Source organism: Nilaparvata lugens, chromosome 2, assembly GCF_014356525.2.
Source record: "Nilaparvata lugens isolate BPH chromosome 2, ASM1435652v1, whole genome shotgun sequence".
Lineage (NCBI taxonomy): Eukaryota > Metazoa > Arthropoda > Insecta > Hemiptera > Delphacidae > Nilaparvata > Nilaparvata lugens.
Genome location: NC_052505.1, coordinates 78,663,807 through 78,678,008, shown reverse-complemented (window position 1 = coordinate 78,678,008; position 14,202 = coordinate 78,663,807). Strand labels below are relative to the sequence as shown.

The following is a 14,202-nucleotide window of genomic DNA, read 5'->3' as shown; positions in this document are numbered from 1 at the left end:
ATCACGCAGTGACGTTGCGTGGTTCAGAGAAACCTAATATTTTCTTGTCTGTGATACTAGCCTTGCAATCTGTCTGATAGAATTTTGTTTCTCTTCAGTTATCTTTAATAGAGAAATCCAATTAGAACGCATGTATTTGAACGCCGCCTTTGAGTCCTAGATAGAACAAGGTAATCGAAACTTTGAACGTCTGACAGTTCTCTATGTATGCTTAGTCTTAACGTACATAATTTATGCTAATTTTGAAATAGTTTGCCAACGGCTTCTTCTGCCCCGGGGACACACTATTTTACAAATGTTGTGATGGAAGAATAAGCAGAATACTCCTGAATTGAATAATTAACATTTATCTTTAATGTTAGGTGATAGAGAAAAACTATCCACTATAACATGATTTGTTCTATTACTATACAATGGGGTATCAACATTTCTAATGAATTCCATGATCACTTTCATCAATCTCTTCGATGTTATCTCTATCATAAATGAGCACTTTACCCCCAGCTTTGTCCTTCATTTCCAGTTCAACCCTCTTGAGAAGCCAATCTTCTTCTTGGTTTAGAGTAGCTTTGATATAAAGTTCACCTTTTATTTTGGATCCCATAACATTTACATACAGATTCATATTGGAATCATCTGCATAAGTTCTGCCTGAGAGAGCATCAACAAATCCTGTTTTAACGGGCTCACCCAATAATTGTTTCGCAGCAGCATGTTTTCTTAATAACTCTACGGCCTCCTTGAAGTAAGGTCGCTCTTCTGCCTTCCTCGTTATGTAGAATTGATATCCGGACATTGTGGTCACACATGCGCAACCACATAATGCAGTTAGCTTTACCAATGTCCTTATTTCAACCATTTTCAACAAATCTGGAAACGGAGGAAAGTAATTTTATTAAATGATGATTATTCAAAAACATAAATTGTTTGCAATAAACATAACATAGTAAATATCTAGTTCTGAATATATGGTAACAGAATTGGCTATAAATTTATTTATTCTAAAAAAACCTAAACAAAAAAAATGATATTTGCTACGGTATTGTTTCATGATTAGAGCATTAGAAAACCAGATACATTACATGAATGAAATACAATATTTGGCAGGGATGTATGACAGGTTAAAATGTTGATTCAATCAATGTCTAGTTAAATCAATTCTGCAGTATGGCATAGCTTTTTTGGGGGGGTGGGGGTGTTGTTTCAATACTTTCATATTGAGAATTATTCGTAGAGCAAAATCTGATCATTAAAATTATTCTAAACAAACCTAGATTGTACCCTACCTAGATGGTTTTAGTAACTTTAAGGTAATGTTAATACGCCAATTATATATAAAAACCATAATTAAATATTCGATAAAATATAAACACCATTTTCCTCGCACATTAAATTCAGTTGCCAATAATTATTATCATTTAAGGCCCTCTGCAAATAGATATGTCACACATCCCAACAATATTGAATGTTTAAGGAAACAGTTGATCTATAAGCACTAAAATAATAAACCTCATTCCGGATCACTTCCTTATATCCTCTAAGATTAGTAGAAAAACTAAACTAGATATAAAAAACTGAACCTACAGTAACTTTTTCTTCCATATCGACTTATGTGGCTCGTGATTTCTGTTCAAACTGCTGTCTGCAAGGCCATTTTTTAATACATTTGTTAAAAGTGGACTTGCTTACAAATTTTAGTCATTTTTTCTGTTTTCCTACCTCTTTCTCCATTTCTTCCCTTTTCTGCTCTCTTCACCCTTCATTCCTTACTTTTATACCCTCTACCTACGTATTACATACTGTAGGAAATAAAGCCAGTTTTGTGTATTTTATTTTTGACTGTGTTGTTTTGTATTTTTATTTATTTTGTGTATACTGTGTTGAATTGAATGAAATTATTGATTAAGCATGTAAAGAAAGTCATCTTGATAGATTTATTTTCAACAAGCATTCCTGTAAACGTTGGAATTGTTCACTATTAAAATTCACGTAAATCACAAGTGTACAAAGAAAAAGATGTACACCACAAGTGTAACTTAAACTTGAAACCCGTTAATTTCTAGTTAGTTTTTTGTAAATTTAAAAACCTTTAAAACTGAGTAGACAGTTACTAGGATTATCAGGTTGTCATTTATCAACTTAGCTCACTCAGGAGTTTTTGATGTATTATTTACTTGTTCTAAACTTCAAAATTGATATGAATGGACCCTTGTACACCAAAATTATAATTTATACTGCAAATGCATCAATATAATTATATCTATAGAGATATGTCTAGACCAATAAACTACAATGAAATGTAATTCCAAGTTTACTTGATGCTATAACTAAAAGGCAGTCTACGGCCCGGTTGAACAAAAGCCGGTTAAATTTTAACAGTGATTAATTTCACGAGAACCAATCAGAGGAACCGTCTTATCAAGACGGACATTTGGTCTTTATATCCGGACATAGTGGTCACACATGCGCAACCACATAATGCAGTCAGCTTTGCTAATGTCCTTATTTCAACCATTTTCAACGAATCTGGAAACGAAGTAAAGTAATATTATTAAATGATGATTATTCAAAAACATAAATGTTTGCAATAAACATAACATAGTAAATATCTAGTTCTAAATATATGGTAACAGAATTGGCTATAAATTTATTTATTCTAAAAAAAACTAAACAAAAAAATGATATTTGCTACGGTATTGTTTCATGATTAGAGCATTAGAAAACCAGATACTTTACATGAATGAAATACAATATTTGGCAGGGATGTATGACAGGTTAAAATGTTGATTCAATCAATGTCTAGTTAAATCAATTCTGCAGTATGGCATAGCTTTTTGGGGGGGGGGGTGGGGGTGTTGTTTCAATACTTTCATATTGAGAATTATTCGTAGAGCAAAATCTGATCATTAAAATTATTCTAAACAAACCTAGATTGTACCCTACCTAGATGGTTTTAGTAACTTTAAGGTAATGTCAATACGCCAATTATATATAAAAACCATAATTAAATATTCGATAAAATATAAACACCATTTTCCTCGCACATTAAATTCAGTTGCCAATAATTATTATCATTTAAGGCCCTCTGCAAATAGATATGTCACACATCCCAACAATATTGAATGTTTAAGGAAACAGTTGATCTATAAGCACTAAAATAATAAACCTCATTCCGGATCACTTCCTTATATCCTCTAAGATTAGTAGAAAAACTAAACTAGATATAAAAAACTGAACCTACAGTAACTTTTTCTTCCATATCGACTTATGTGGCTCGTGATTTCTGTTCAAACTGCTGTCTGCAAGGCCATTTTTTAATACATTTGTTAAAAGTGGACTTGCTTACAAATTTTAGTCATTTTTTCTGTTTTCCTACCTCTTTCTCCATTTCTTCCCTTTTCTGCTCTCTTCACCCTTCATTCCTTACTTTTATACCCTCTACCTACGTATTACATACTGTAGGAAATAAAGCCAGTTTTGTGTATTTTATTTTTGACTGTGTTGTTTTGTATTTTTATTTATTTTGTGTATACTGTGTTGAATTGAATGAAATTATTGATTAAGCATGTAAAGAAAGTCATCTTGATAGATTTATTTTCAACAAGCATTCCTGTAAACGTTGGAATTGTTCACTATTAAAATTCACGTAAATCACAAGTGTACAAAGAAAAATATGGACACCACAAGTGTAACTTAAACTTAAAACCCGTTAATTTCTAGTTAGTTTTTTGTAAATTTAAAAACCTTTAAAACTGAGTAGACAGTTACTAGGATTATCAGGTTGTCATTTATCAACTTAGCTCACTCAGGAGTTTTTGATGTATTATTTACTTGTTCTAAACTTCAAAATTGATATGAATGGACCCTTGTACACCAAAATTATAATTTATACTGCAAGTGCATCAATATAATTATATCTATGGAGATATGTCTAGACCAATAAACTACAATGAAATGTAATTCCAAGTTTACTTGATGCTATAATTAAAAGGCAGTCTACAGACCGGTTGAACAAAATCCGGTTAAATTTTAACAGTGATTAATTTCACGAGAACCAATCAGAGAAACCGTTTTATCAAGACGGACATTTGGTCTTTATATCCGGACATAGTGGTCACACATGCGCAACCACATAATGCAGTCAGCTTTGCTAATGTCCTTATTTCAACCATTTTCAACGAATCTGGAAACGGAGTTAAGTAATATTATTAAATAATGATTATTAAAAAACATTAATTGTTTGCAATAAACATAATTATAGTAAATTTTTAGTTATAAATATATGGTAAGAGAGTTGGCTGTAAATTAGTAGAAGGCCTTCTTGATAAGACGGTTTCTCTGATTGGTTCTCGTGGAATTAATCATGATTAAAATTCAACCGGCTTTTGTGCAGCCGGCACTAAGCACATTCACACTCAACTGTCATTCCCCATGAATAAAATTAATGCTATCCATTGAATGATTGAACCATGAAATGAAAATTTACATTGTAATTTAAACTGTACTATTAAAAACTAGTAGCCGGCCTGTCTAGCCTTTTGAATAAGAGCGTCGCGTCGCAATTACAGTGTTGCAAACATTACAGCTTTGCAAACCTACTTTCGAAGCAAATTTTAATGATACTATGTGTTATTACATATAGTAAGCAATTATTACATATAGTAAGTCTGTGGTCATTACATTTTGGATTCTCTGCTACATGTAAGGAACACGAATCAACACTGCGGAGGAGGGAGCAAGTACACTACTACTACTCAAAGGAGGACAGATTTGCATGTGCCAGGCTGTCGTCTGACAAGAGTGAGGGACTGTTTTCCGGTGCTGGCATTGAAAATGTTCAATTATTTGCCAGAGTCAGTGAGAGAGGGCCTTGTGAGTGGTTTCAGAACGTCTCTGTCAAGATCATTGATATGTCTCACGTCATATCATTGATTTGTCCAAAGCTCCGCCAATTTATGTAGATGCATAACAATATTATCTTTTTTATCTATAGTTATTACAAATTGCTTCTTTTCATATCATATACAGCTCAATAATTATTTTCTTAATTTATATTTTGTAAATTCATCTATAATTTTGCTGTATTGTAAGCTATTGTATATAAGTGTGGCTAAGCTCTAGCCGGCCTGCTCCCCCTGCTATCTCAGTTATTATTGAAGATATCGACTCAATTTTTTTTTTAAATGAAAGAGGAAGACAAAATAAAGCGCGCTAGCATATTTTTATACCATTTGATTTAATTTTAATATTAGAAATAGCTGTTTCAAAACTAACCTTATTCTATAGAATGGACGATTCTAAATTATAATGATTTGTATCAACTATTATTAAAGATATTATGGGACTAAATTTTTTTAATGAAAGAAGAAGAATAATACGTGTCGGTAACTGAATAACAATTCTAATCAATGAAATTTAATGTTATTAATATTAACAGCAAATTTTGAATTTTGTCCAACCTATAATACTATCATGTTTTTACTAGCACCATAGAGTTGTAGAGTTATAGAGTTGCTGCTCTATTCTCTACAGGTCACAAATTTGAAGCATGCTAAATAGAGTTGTCATCGGTTTTTGAAATTGCTCGATAAGAAAGATTCCGATTTCAACTTGTTCGATTAATGATTCAAGAGTTCAATATTTATTTTATTGTTTTTTTATTGTTAGGGTCTATTGTTTTACAAACTTCAATTTGATATATTTAAATTATAATTTGTTCTACATTTTTTCCCATTATTGGAATACTTAATACATAATCGGGGAGTCCGATCTCACTAGGCATCAAACCTGCATCCTTGTAGAAACCAATCTGAAAAAACAGCCAATTCAAACTTTTTTTTGAAAAAATTGGAAACCCCAATGGGTACTAAATTTGTAAAGTCTCATTTAGGTATTAATAATTAAAGTTTATTTATTTATTCAATCATTCAGAATTATACAACTTACAGAAAAGTACCACAGGCTAACTTATGCTTAAAACGGTTCCAGTTATAATTTTCACTACCTATCTTCAATTTTTTCAAAAAAAAAATCCAATTTTGGGAAAAAAATAATTTTGAATTAGAACTCAAATGTATCAAATTTGAATAAAAATTCTAATTCCATCAAAGAGCTAACCATTACTGCTGACCACATTTTCTTCTGTATTTAATGCTATTGATGAAGTTGATAGGAAATCTGGAAAATATCAAAAATGTGCCAGTTGTTTGCCTGAAAAATGTTGAGAATATTTTTAAATGGAGCTAACCATAATTACTGCTGACCACATTTTCTCCTGTATCTAACGATATTGATGAAACCCTACCTACCAAAGTTTGATGTGACTATCAAACCTTAAGTGATGAAGACTGAGCAAGTCTGAGGGTTGCTCAGTCTTTATCTGGTAAGGCTTTGTTATATTAGGTTGGAAAATGCTTGGTTAGAGGGGAGCTCAATGGTTGGGCTGGACTGCATTTGTTAGTTCGAGTTAGGCTTTGTTGGGTTGGGGATAATAAAAAACTCAGGTTACAAAGGTTTGGGTTGAAAAAGGTTAGGTTAGGGGAGGTTAGGTTGGAAAGATTTTGCATAGAAAGGATTTGGTTAGGAGGCATTAGCTTAGAAACACTTAGGTTGAGAAAATCTTAGGTTAGGAGATACTTAGGCTAGGAAACTGTTGGGTTGGGAAAAATTAGGTTAGAAAAAGCTTTGGTTTGTGAAAGCTTAGGTTATGAAAAGCTTTGGTTGGGGAAAGCTTCGATTGGGAAATGCTTAGGTTAAAAAAAGCACAAGTTAGGGAAAGCTTAGGTTGGGGAAAAATTGGTGAGGAAAAGCTAAGGTTGGAAAAATCTAAGGTTAGGGAAAGCCTATGTTAGGAAAAGATAAGGTTAGGAGAAGCTAAGGTAAGGAAAAGCTTTGGTTGGGGAAAGCTTCGATTGGGAAATGCTTAGGTTAAAAAAAGCACAAGTTAGGGAAAGCTTAGGTTGGGGAAATATTGGTGAGGAAAAGCTAAGGTTGGAAAAATCTAAGGTTAGGGAAAGCCTATGTTAGGAAAAGATAAGGTTAGGAGAAGCTAAGGTAAGGAAAAGCTTTGGTTGGGGAAAGCTTAGGTTAAGAAAACCTTGGGTGAGGAATAAGCTTAAGTTGGGAAAAGCTCTGGTTAGGAAAGCTTAGGTTAGGAGAAGCTAAGGTTGGGAGAATCTAAGGTTGAGTGAAGCTTAGGTTAGGGAAAGCTTTGGTTAGTGAAAGCTTAGGTGAGGAAAAGCTTTAAGTTAGGAGAAACTTAGGTTAGGTTGGGTTAGGTTAGGTTAGGTTAGGAAAAGCTTAGGTTAGTTAGGTTAGGTTGGGTTAGGTTAGGTTAGGTTAGGAAAAGCTTAGGTTAGGTTAGGTTAGGTTGGGTTAGGTTAGGTTAGGTTAGGTTAGGTTAGGAAAAGCTTAGGTTAGGTAAGGTTAGGTTAGGAAAAGCTTAGGTTAGGTTAGGTTAGGTTAGGTTGGGTTAGGTTAGGTTAGGTTAGGTTAGGAAAAGCTTAGGTTAGGTTAGGTTAGGTTAGGTTGGGTTAGGTTAGGTTAGGTTAGGAAAAGCTTAGGTTAGGTTAGGTTAGGTTAGGAAAAGCTTAGGTTAGGTTGGGTTAGGTTAGGTTAGGTTAGGAAAAGCTTAGGTTAGGTTAGGTTAGGTTGGGTTAGGTTAGTTAGGTTAGGAAAAGCTTAGGTTAGGTTAGGTTAGGTTAGGTTGGGTTAGGTTAGGAAAAGCTTAGGTTAGGAAAAGCTTAGGTTGAGAAAAGCATGGGTTAGGAAAAGCTTTGGTTGGGAAAAGTTAAAATTGGGGAAACCTCAGGTTAGGAGAAGCTTAGGTTAGGAGAATCTAAGGTTAGGTAAAGCTTAGGTTAGGAAAAGCTTTGGTTAGGGGAAGCTTTGGTTAGTGAAAGCTCAGGTTAGGAAAAGCTTTAGGTTGGAAAAGCTTTGATTAGGGAAAGCTTTGGTTAGTGAAAGCTTAGGTTAGGAAAAGCTTTGAGTTAGGAGAAACTTAGGTTAGGAGAAGCTGGGTTAGGAGAAACTTAGGTTAGGAAACTGTTGGGTTAGGAAAAGATTAGGTTAGAGGAAGCTCAGGTTAGGAAAAGCTTTAGTTAGCAAAAGCTTTGGTTTGTGAAAGCTTAGGTTGGGAAAAGCTTTGGTTGGGGAAAGCTTTGGTTAGTGAAGGCTTAGTTGAGGAAATCCTTTGAGTTAGGAGAAACTTAGGTAAGGAGAAGCTAAGGTTAGGAAAAGCTTAGGTTGGGAAAAAGCTCAGGTTAGGAAAAGCTTAGGTTGGGAAAAGCTTTGGTGGGAAAAGTTAAGGTTAGGTAAAGCTTGGGTTAGGTAAAACTTAGGTTAGGAGAAGCTAACGTTAGGTAAAGCTTAGGTTAGGAAAAGCTAGGGTTGGGAAAAGCTTTGGTTAGTGAAAGCTTAGTTAGGAAAAGCTTAGGTTAGGAAAGCTTTGAGTTGGGAAAAACTTAGGTTAGGAGAAGCAAAGGTTAGGATAAGCTTAGGTCAGGAAAAAGTCAAGTGTTAGGGAAAGCTTAGGTTAGAAGAAGCTAAGGTTAGGAGAAGCTAAGGTTAGGTAAAGCTTATGTTAGGAAAAGCTTTGGTTAGTTAAAGCTTAGGTTAGGAAAAGCTTTAGGTTGGGAAAAACTCTAGTTAGGTGAAGCTAATTTTAGGAAAATCTCAGATTAGAAAAAGTTTAGTTTAGGAGAGATCTGTTCTTGGCCCAGGCTCAGTAAGCTTTGGTCATACTTGTTCAGGTTAGTAATTATTTGACTTGATTCAAGAGTTCTGTTGTGTATTTTTAAAGAATAAGAACTCTCAGTAGAATTATTTCAATGATCTTTATTGAACACTTTATATTATTGTTAAGTCGAATACGATACAGAATAGAAAATACTAGAACAGGTGAACAGCGCCTTATGAATGTGTCTGTCTTTGTGTTTCAAATTCAATGCCTGTCTGATCTTTTTGAATGTTGTAGTGTAGAAATGTACAATGGATAATAATTTAGATTATAATGCAAATGTTTGTAATATTCATATCATATTCATGTAAAATAAATGTTGTTGGTAATAAATTGAATCAGTGTTTTCTTCATTTCTGTGCAATATTTATGTTGACTACTCTGTTTAGGCGGTAGTTCAAATATATATATATAACAAGTTCATTCAATTAAAATGTATCATTGTCATAAGAAAATGTGATTAAGAGTAAAGGTTTGTACATTGTCCACCACTTCTTCAACTCCTAGTTCTTAACATTATAGTTCTTTCCATACCGTAAAACGGGGTTACTTAGGCCACTTTTAAAATTCAAACACCTGGTGAATCTAGACCAATCAATTTACAGATTTGACACTTAGTGCAAAACTTGGGTCTGTATCTTGACTTATTGTTTCATGTAATAAAAAAATTATTTGAACAATTTTTCACCTGAAAAAATATAAAAAACATGGTGGTCTAAGTTTCCCCCTGGAATGGGGTAACAAAAACCAGGTATGTCAAATGAATGTTTGGCTCAAGTTGAATACTCCTGGGGTAACTAATTCCATACACTAGACTAAGAGAAACAATATTCATGTTTAAAAAACTGAATTTAATGGAGAAAAATAATACAATTTTTATTTTTAAGATTAAATGAGTGAATGAATGAGATTTTGGCTCAAGTTTAACACTTCTGGAGCAACTAAATCCATACACTAGACTAAAAAAAAAACAAAATTCATGTTTTTATGAGAAAATTAATAGTTTGAAGAATTATTTACATTTTCTAGATTACCATAAATGATCATTTCAACTTTAATCCCATATCAGTGAATGAAGTTTGTAAATAGTAATTATTACACGCAATAAGCAACTAATTACTTATACCCCAACACATATAATATATAGTGGGGTGTATATTTATTCATTGAAATTATCATTTATTCATTGTTGAAACACCGCTGATTTATGTAGTTATATTACAATACTATATTATCAATATTCTAATGTTGCATTCAATCTTCATTGTAATAATAAGTTTTCATAATATGTGAAATTTGCTGCATAATGGCTGTTGTACTGTAATTTATTGTAGATTCGTGTATGAACCAGAATGTATTGTAACTTACTTGAATAAATAAAATTTGAATTTGAATTTGAATTTGAACTCATACAAAAAAGTGTGGCTTTTCTTGTGGCTTTTGTTACCCCGTAGACAGACCAGCTGAGAAAAGAGAAGCATCAGGAAAAAAATAACCTCAAAATTGGAGAACTAACTGATGCATCATCTAGACAGACAATTGAGGTTATGTTTCGAAATAGTTACTAAACTTGAAAGAGAACAGACTGGGATGGACAAATAAAGTTATGATTGGTATAAAATTTGGTACAAATTTCCTCCAAATAATAAAATTTTTTAATGCTTTACTTCAAATCTCAGTAATTTTTTTTTTGCATCAGCTTGAAGTTTGTACAATTTCCAACTCATAGATCTATAAACATCCAGGATTTCTGAAATCAGTGTTACCAACATGGGCTCTTGAAATTTACCTTGCAAAATGGCTTTTGTTACCCTGTAGACTTTGTTACCCTGTAGTAACCCCGTTTTACGGTACTCAAAGAGTCTCCACTATTGAAAAATCTCTTTATCTTAACTCTTGAATCCTATCTCAATGTTCAATTGTTCTATTCAATCATCTTAATTACTATAAATATAAATGACTTGAACCTGACATAAATTGACCAGAACCTAATTGTTTTTTTAATGTTTAAATTAGTATTTTAGGATAGAATTTATATTACCGACACCTATTTTTTCTTCCTCTTCAATTTAAAAAAAATTGATTGATATCTTAAAAAATAGTTGAGATACAATTTATTGTGAGATACAATTATTGTTAGTCACATAAACCAAAAATTACCAATTTCTGTTCTGTTTCAGGGTCAGCTTTAGAAAGTTAATGTTAATTTAATGAAAAACTCCCCAGAATAATATCTAATTTCTATTTAATTCATCGATTAATCAATTATATTGTATTCCAATGTCCATGCTTGCCTGTAGTTCCCTCTTCAATCACTTTCGAAGAAGTTGAATTGATGCGAACATTCATTCGAGCAATCGCTTGTTTTGAAATCTTTAATTCGGCCATAAAATATGAGTCAGCTGTGCTATTGGCTTCATTAATCACAGTTCATTCTTCATTGTTTACATAACATCATTCTTCATTGTTGAGTCTCACTTCAGAAATTCAAACTGTTTTTTTTAATGTTTTAAAAAGTCTTTCAAAATAAAATTCATAGAAGCAACACCTATTTTTCCTTCTTCTTTCATCAAAAAAAAAATTGAGTTGATACCTTCAAAAATAGTTGAGATAATAATATATTTAGAATCGTCCATTCTTCAAAATAAGGTTAGTTTTGAAACAGCTATTTCTAATATTAAAATCTAACTAAATTGTATAAAAATAGGCTAGCGCGCTTTATTTTTTCCTCCTCTTTTATTTAAAAAAAATTTGAGTCGATATCTTCAATAATAACTGAGATAACAGGGGGAGCATGCCGGCTAGAATTTTGCCGAAGTCTATTTGAAATAGAGATTTCTTTAATGAGATAAATGAGAATACTCATTATTTTTATGTTCAACTTTTAATAAATAGGTCCATTGCCTATTATGAAACAAAGGCTTGTAAAACAAATTGTTCTCAAATCAGCTTTATAATTTGATTACAATTCAATCTTTGGATTTCATGTGAACCTTCATTTTTGTTGGCTATCATCAAAGTTTGCAAAAAAAATAAATAAATATTTGTGTATAATATTGTCCAGTCCAGTTACTGCTTTTACAGTAGGTTAGGGTTCGGATCGATAGTACGGTAGTATTTAAGTAGAAAATAAAGAATAAATTTAAGTGGAAAAAATCTTACTGTATCTAATAGTATTAAATTGAGATGTATGCTACCAGTAGTTTTTAAACGTTATTATTCTATAACATTGCAAATTGTAAAAGATTGAACTCTTTCCAAATCCACTGAACGTAAACATAGAAACATAACCTAAAACTGAAACACAAAAAAGTTTTTCGCGAACAAACACAACGAGTACCGACCATCAACAGTCACCGTTATTACAAAGTACTTGGAACTTATTATAGTGAAGTCCACGTTATAATGGAAGTAGAGAAAGATAAGAGAACAGCGTTGCCTAATATCTGCCTTGCTATTGTCTTCTATAGATGATAGCTGATACCGGTATATCTTGTGTATTATACACCTGTCCACCCTCTTCCTAAACACTACCAAACTAATCGACTGCTTCCCGAATCACCCCTGTTAAATTTCTGGTACAAGACATGGGCCAGGTATGAAGGATTTTGTCAATTTCAGCGCCGTGCGTCAGTGAGGTCGCTCAAAGCTGGAATTGCAGCTGTGGCACGAGTGAATAGCTCGCATTATTTAACGTACTTTCAGTTGTTAGAGACAAATCTGCTTCTGACTCACAAAAACATTCCTCTTGGACATTGAATAAAGATCTAGACAAAGGGAACTTTCCATCTCATCCTTCTTCCTTCCCTGCTTTACCTAACTTCATTGCAAATGAGGAAAATCTGAATGAAACTGAACTCAATACGTGTGATGGTTTTAAGGATGTAATAAATAAACGTAAGCGGAAAAATTATGCAAAAGCGGTTGGTTCGTCAGCTAAACCGACGAATTTGTTGCAGGATGACAAAGAAACGAGAACTAGGCGCCTAAATATCGACAAGGGACTTCGTAAGGTTGTGATTGGTGCTGGAAGTGACAGTACTATTTTGACTGGTACTAAGAGGGCCTGGTTTCATCTGGGTAAAATACAGAGTGGAACAACTGTTGATGCAGTCAAGGAATTTGTGCAAAACACTTTTGCTGATACAAACTGTGTTGTTGAAAAACTGGAGACAAAGGGTTCAAGTGACAGCTTCAAGATTGGTATTGACTTTGAAAAGAGGAAATCTTTCCTGGATGGTGAACTTTGGCCTCGAAATGTAACAATTAAACGTTTTTTATTCAAGAGAACCTTGGGGCAGCTAATCACATAGCGTCTGATCCAATTAGGAAGTCAAGTACCAGTATAGGCCCTGTGGCATCTGAGATTAATTTCAAAATTCTCTTCAGTAATGTGCAGTGTCTCAACTTGGCGAAGAAACTTGATATTGAATTGGCAATATGTGGGGTTGATTACAAGATATTGTGCCTTGTGGAGCACTGGCTATGTGATGATCAACTGAAAATGGTAAATTTTGATGACTATTTACTGGTTAGTTCATTCAGTCGAATCACCCATATACATGGAGGAGTAGCAATCTTTGTATCCAAGGATGTACTTGGCCAAAATAAAGCAAGAAATGTAGATTTGAATATCTATCACCATTGTAAGGAGCTTGATTTTGAGTTTGCTTGTATTACATTGTTGGAGCCCAAGATAATAATTGTAAATGTGTACCGTTCACCCAATGGTGACCCAAATTATTTCATAGAACATCTGGAACAGGTTATTCTCCAACTAGTGAAGAAAATGCCAAATCATCATATTGTTATAGGTGGTGACTTTAATTTCAATTTTCTTGATGTTGCATCCACAAATACTGCAACTTTTGTTAATCTGATGAGGTCCCTGAATTTGTACTGCACTGTGAGACAACCCACAAGAAAGGAAGCCTGTCTAGACAATGTGGTAACGAACTTGCCACAGTGTTTGTACAGAGTGGCAATGATGAGTTATGCTTTGAGTGACCATGAATCTATCTGTTTCTCTGTGGATGAAAGGAGCTCTGGCCTATTTCACAAAGGTACAAGAATGATCCTCCTGAGGAAATTATGGTGCGCCCAATAGCTAAGAGTTAGTTGAACCACTTCTCACACCTCCTGTCACTGGTGAACTGGAATGAAATAGTAACACCTGGCCCTGCAGAGGAAAATTTCAACAAATTCTTCAGTCGATTTAAGTATCTCTTCGACAACGTTTTCCCTGTCAAAATACAAAAACGAGATCAAAAACCCAACCATAGAAATAAGCCCTGTTGGATGAACCAAGAATTGGTTGTACTCAAGAACTGGGTCATTGTGGCCTATGATCGGTACAGAAATCTCAAGACAAATGATGCCAAGCAAATGTACTTAATGCTCAAGAAAGATTACAAAGAAGAACTTCTAAGAGCTAAACAAAATGCAAATGCACAGCATATAAACTC

General features: G+C 33.5%; 1 protein-coding gene across 3 annotated transcripts; it reads right to left on the bottom strand.

Moving 5' to 3' along the window:
* Window positions 1–331: 331 nt before the first annotated feature.
* LOC111046677 lies at window positions 332–12,060 on the bottom strand. 3 transcript variants are annotated; one of them, XM_022332281.2, is made up of 2 exons: window positions 11,935–12,060; window positions 332–870 (listed from the first exon to the last, which is right to left on the bottom strand). In XM_022332281.2, exon 2 carries the CDS (start codon window positions 857–859, stop codon window positions 431–433), a length of 429 nt encoding a protein of 142 aa, XP_022187973.2. In that variant the 5' UTR covers window positions 860–870; window positions 11,935–12,060; the 3' UTR covers window positions 332–430. The 3 variants fall into 3 exon arrangements, with proteins under 3 accessions (XP_022187973.2, XP_022187972.2, XP_039277761.1); XM_022332280.2 differs by having other exon boundaries at window positions 11,900–12,056; XM_039421827.1 differs by lacking the exon at window positions 11,935–12,060 and adding an exon at window positions 2,316–2,526.
* Window positions 12,061–14,202: the final 2,142 nt, after the last annotated feature.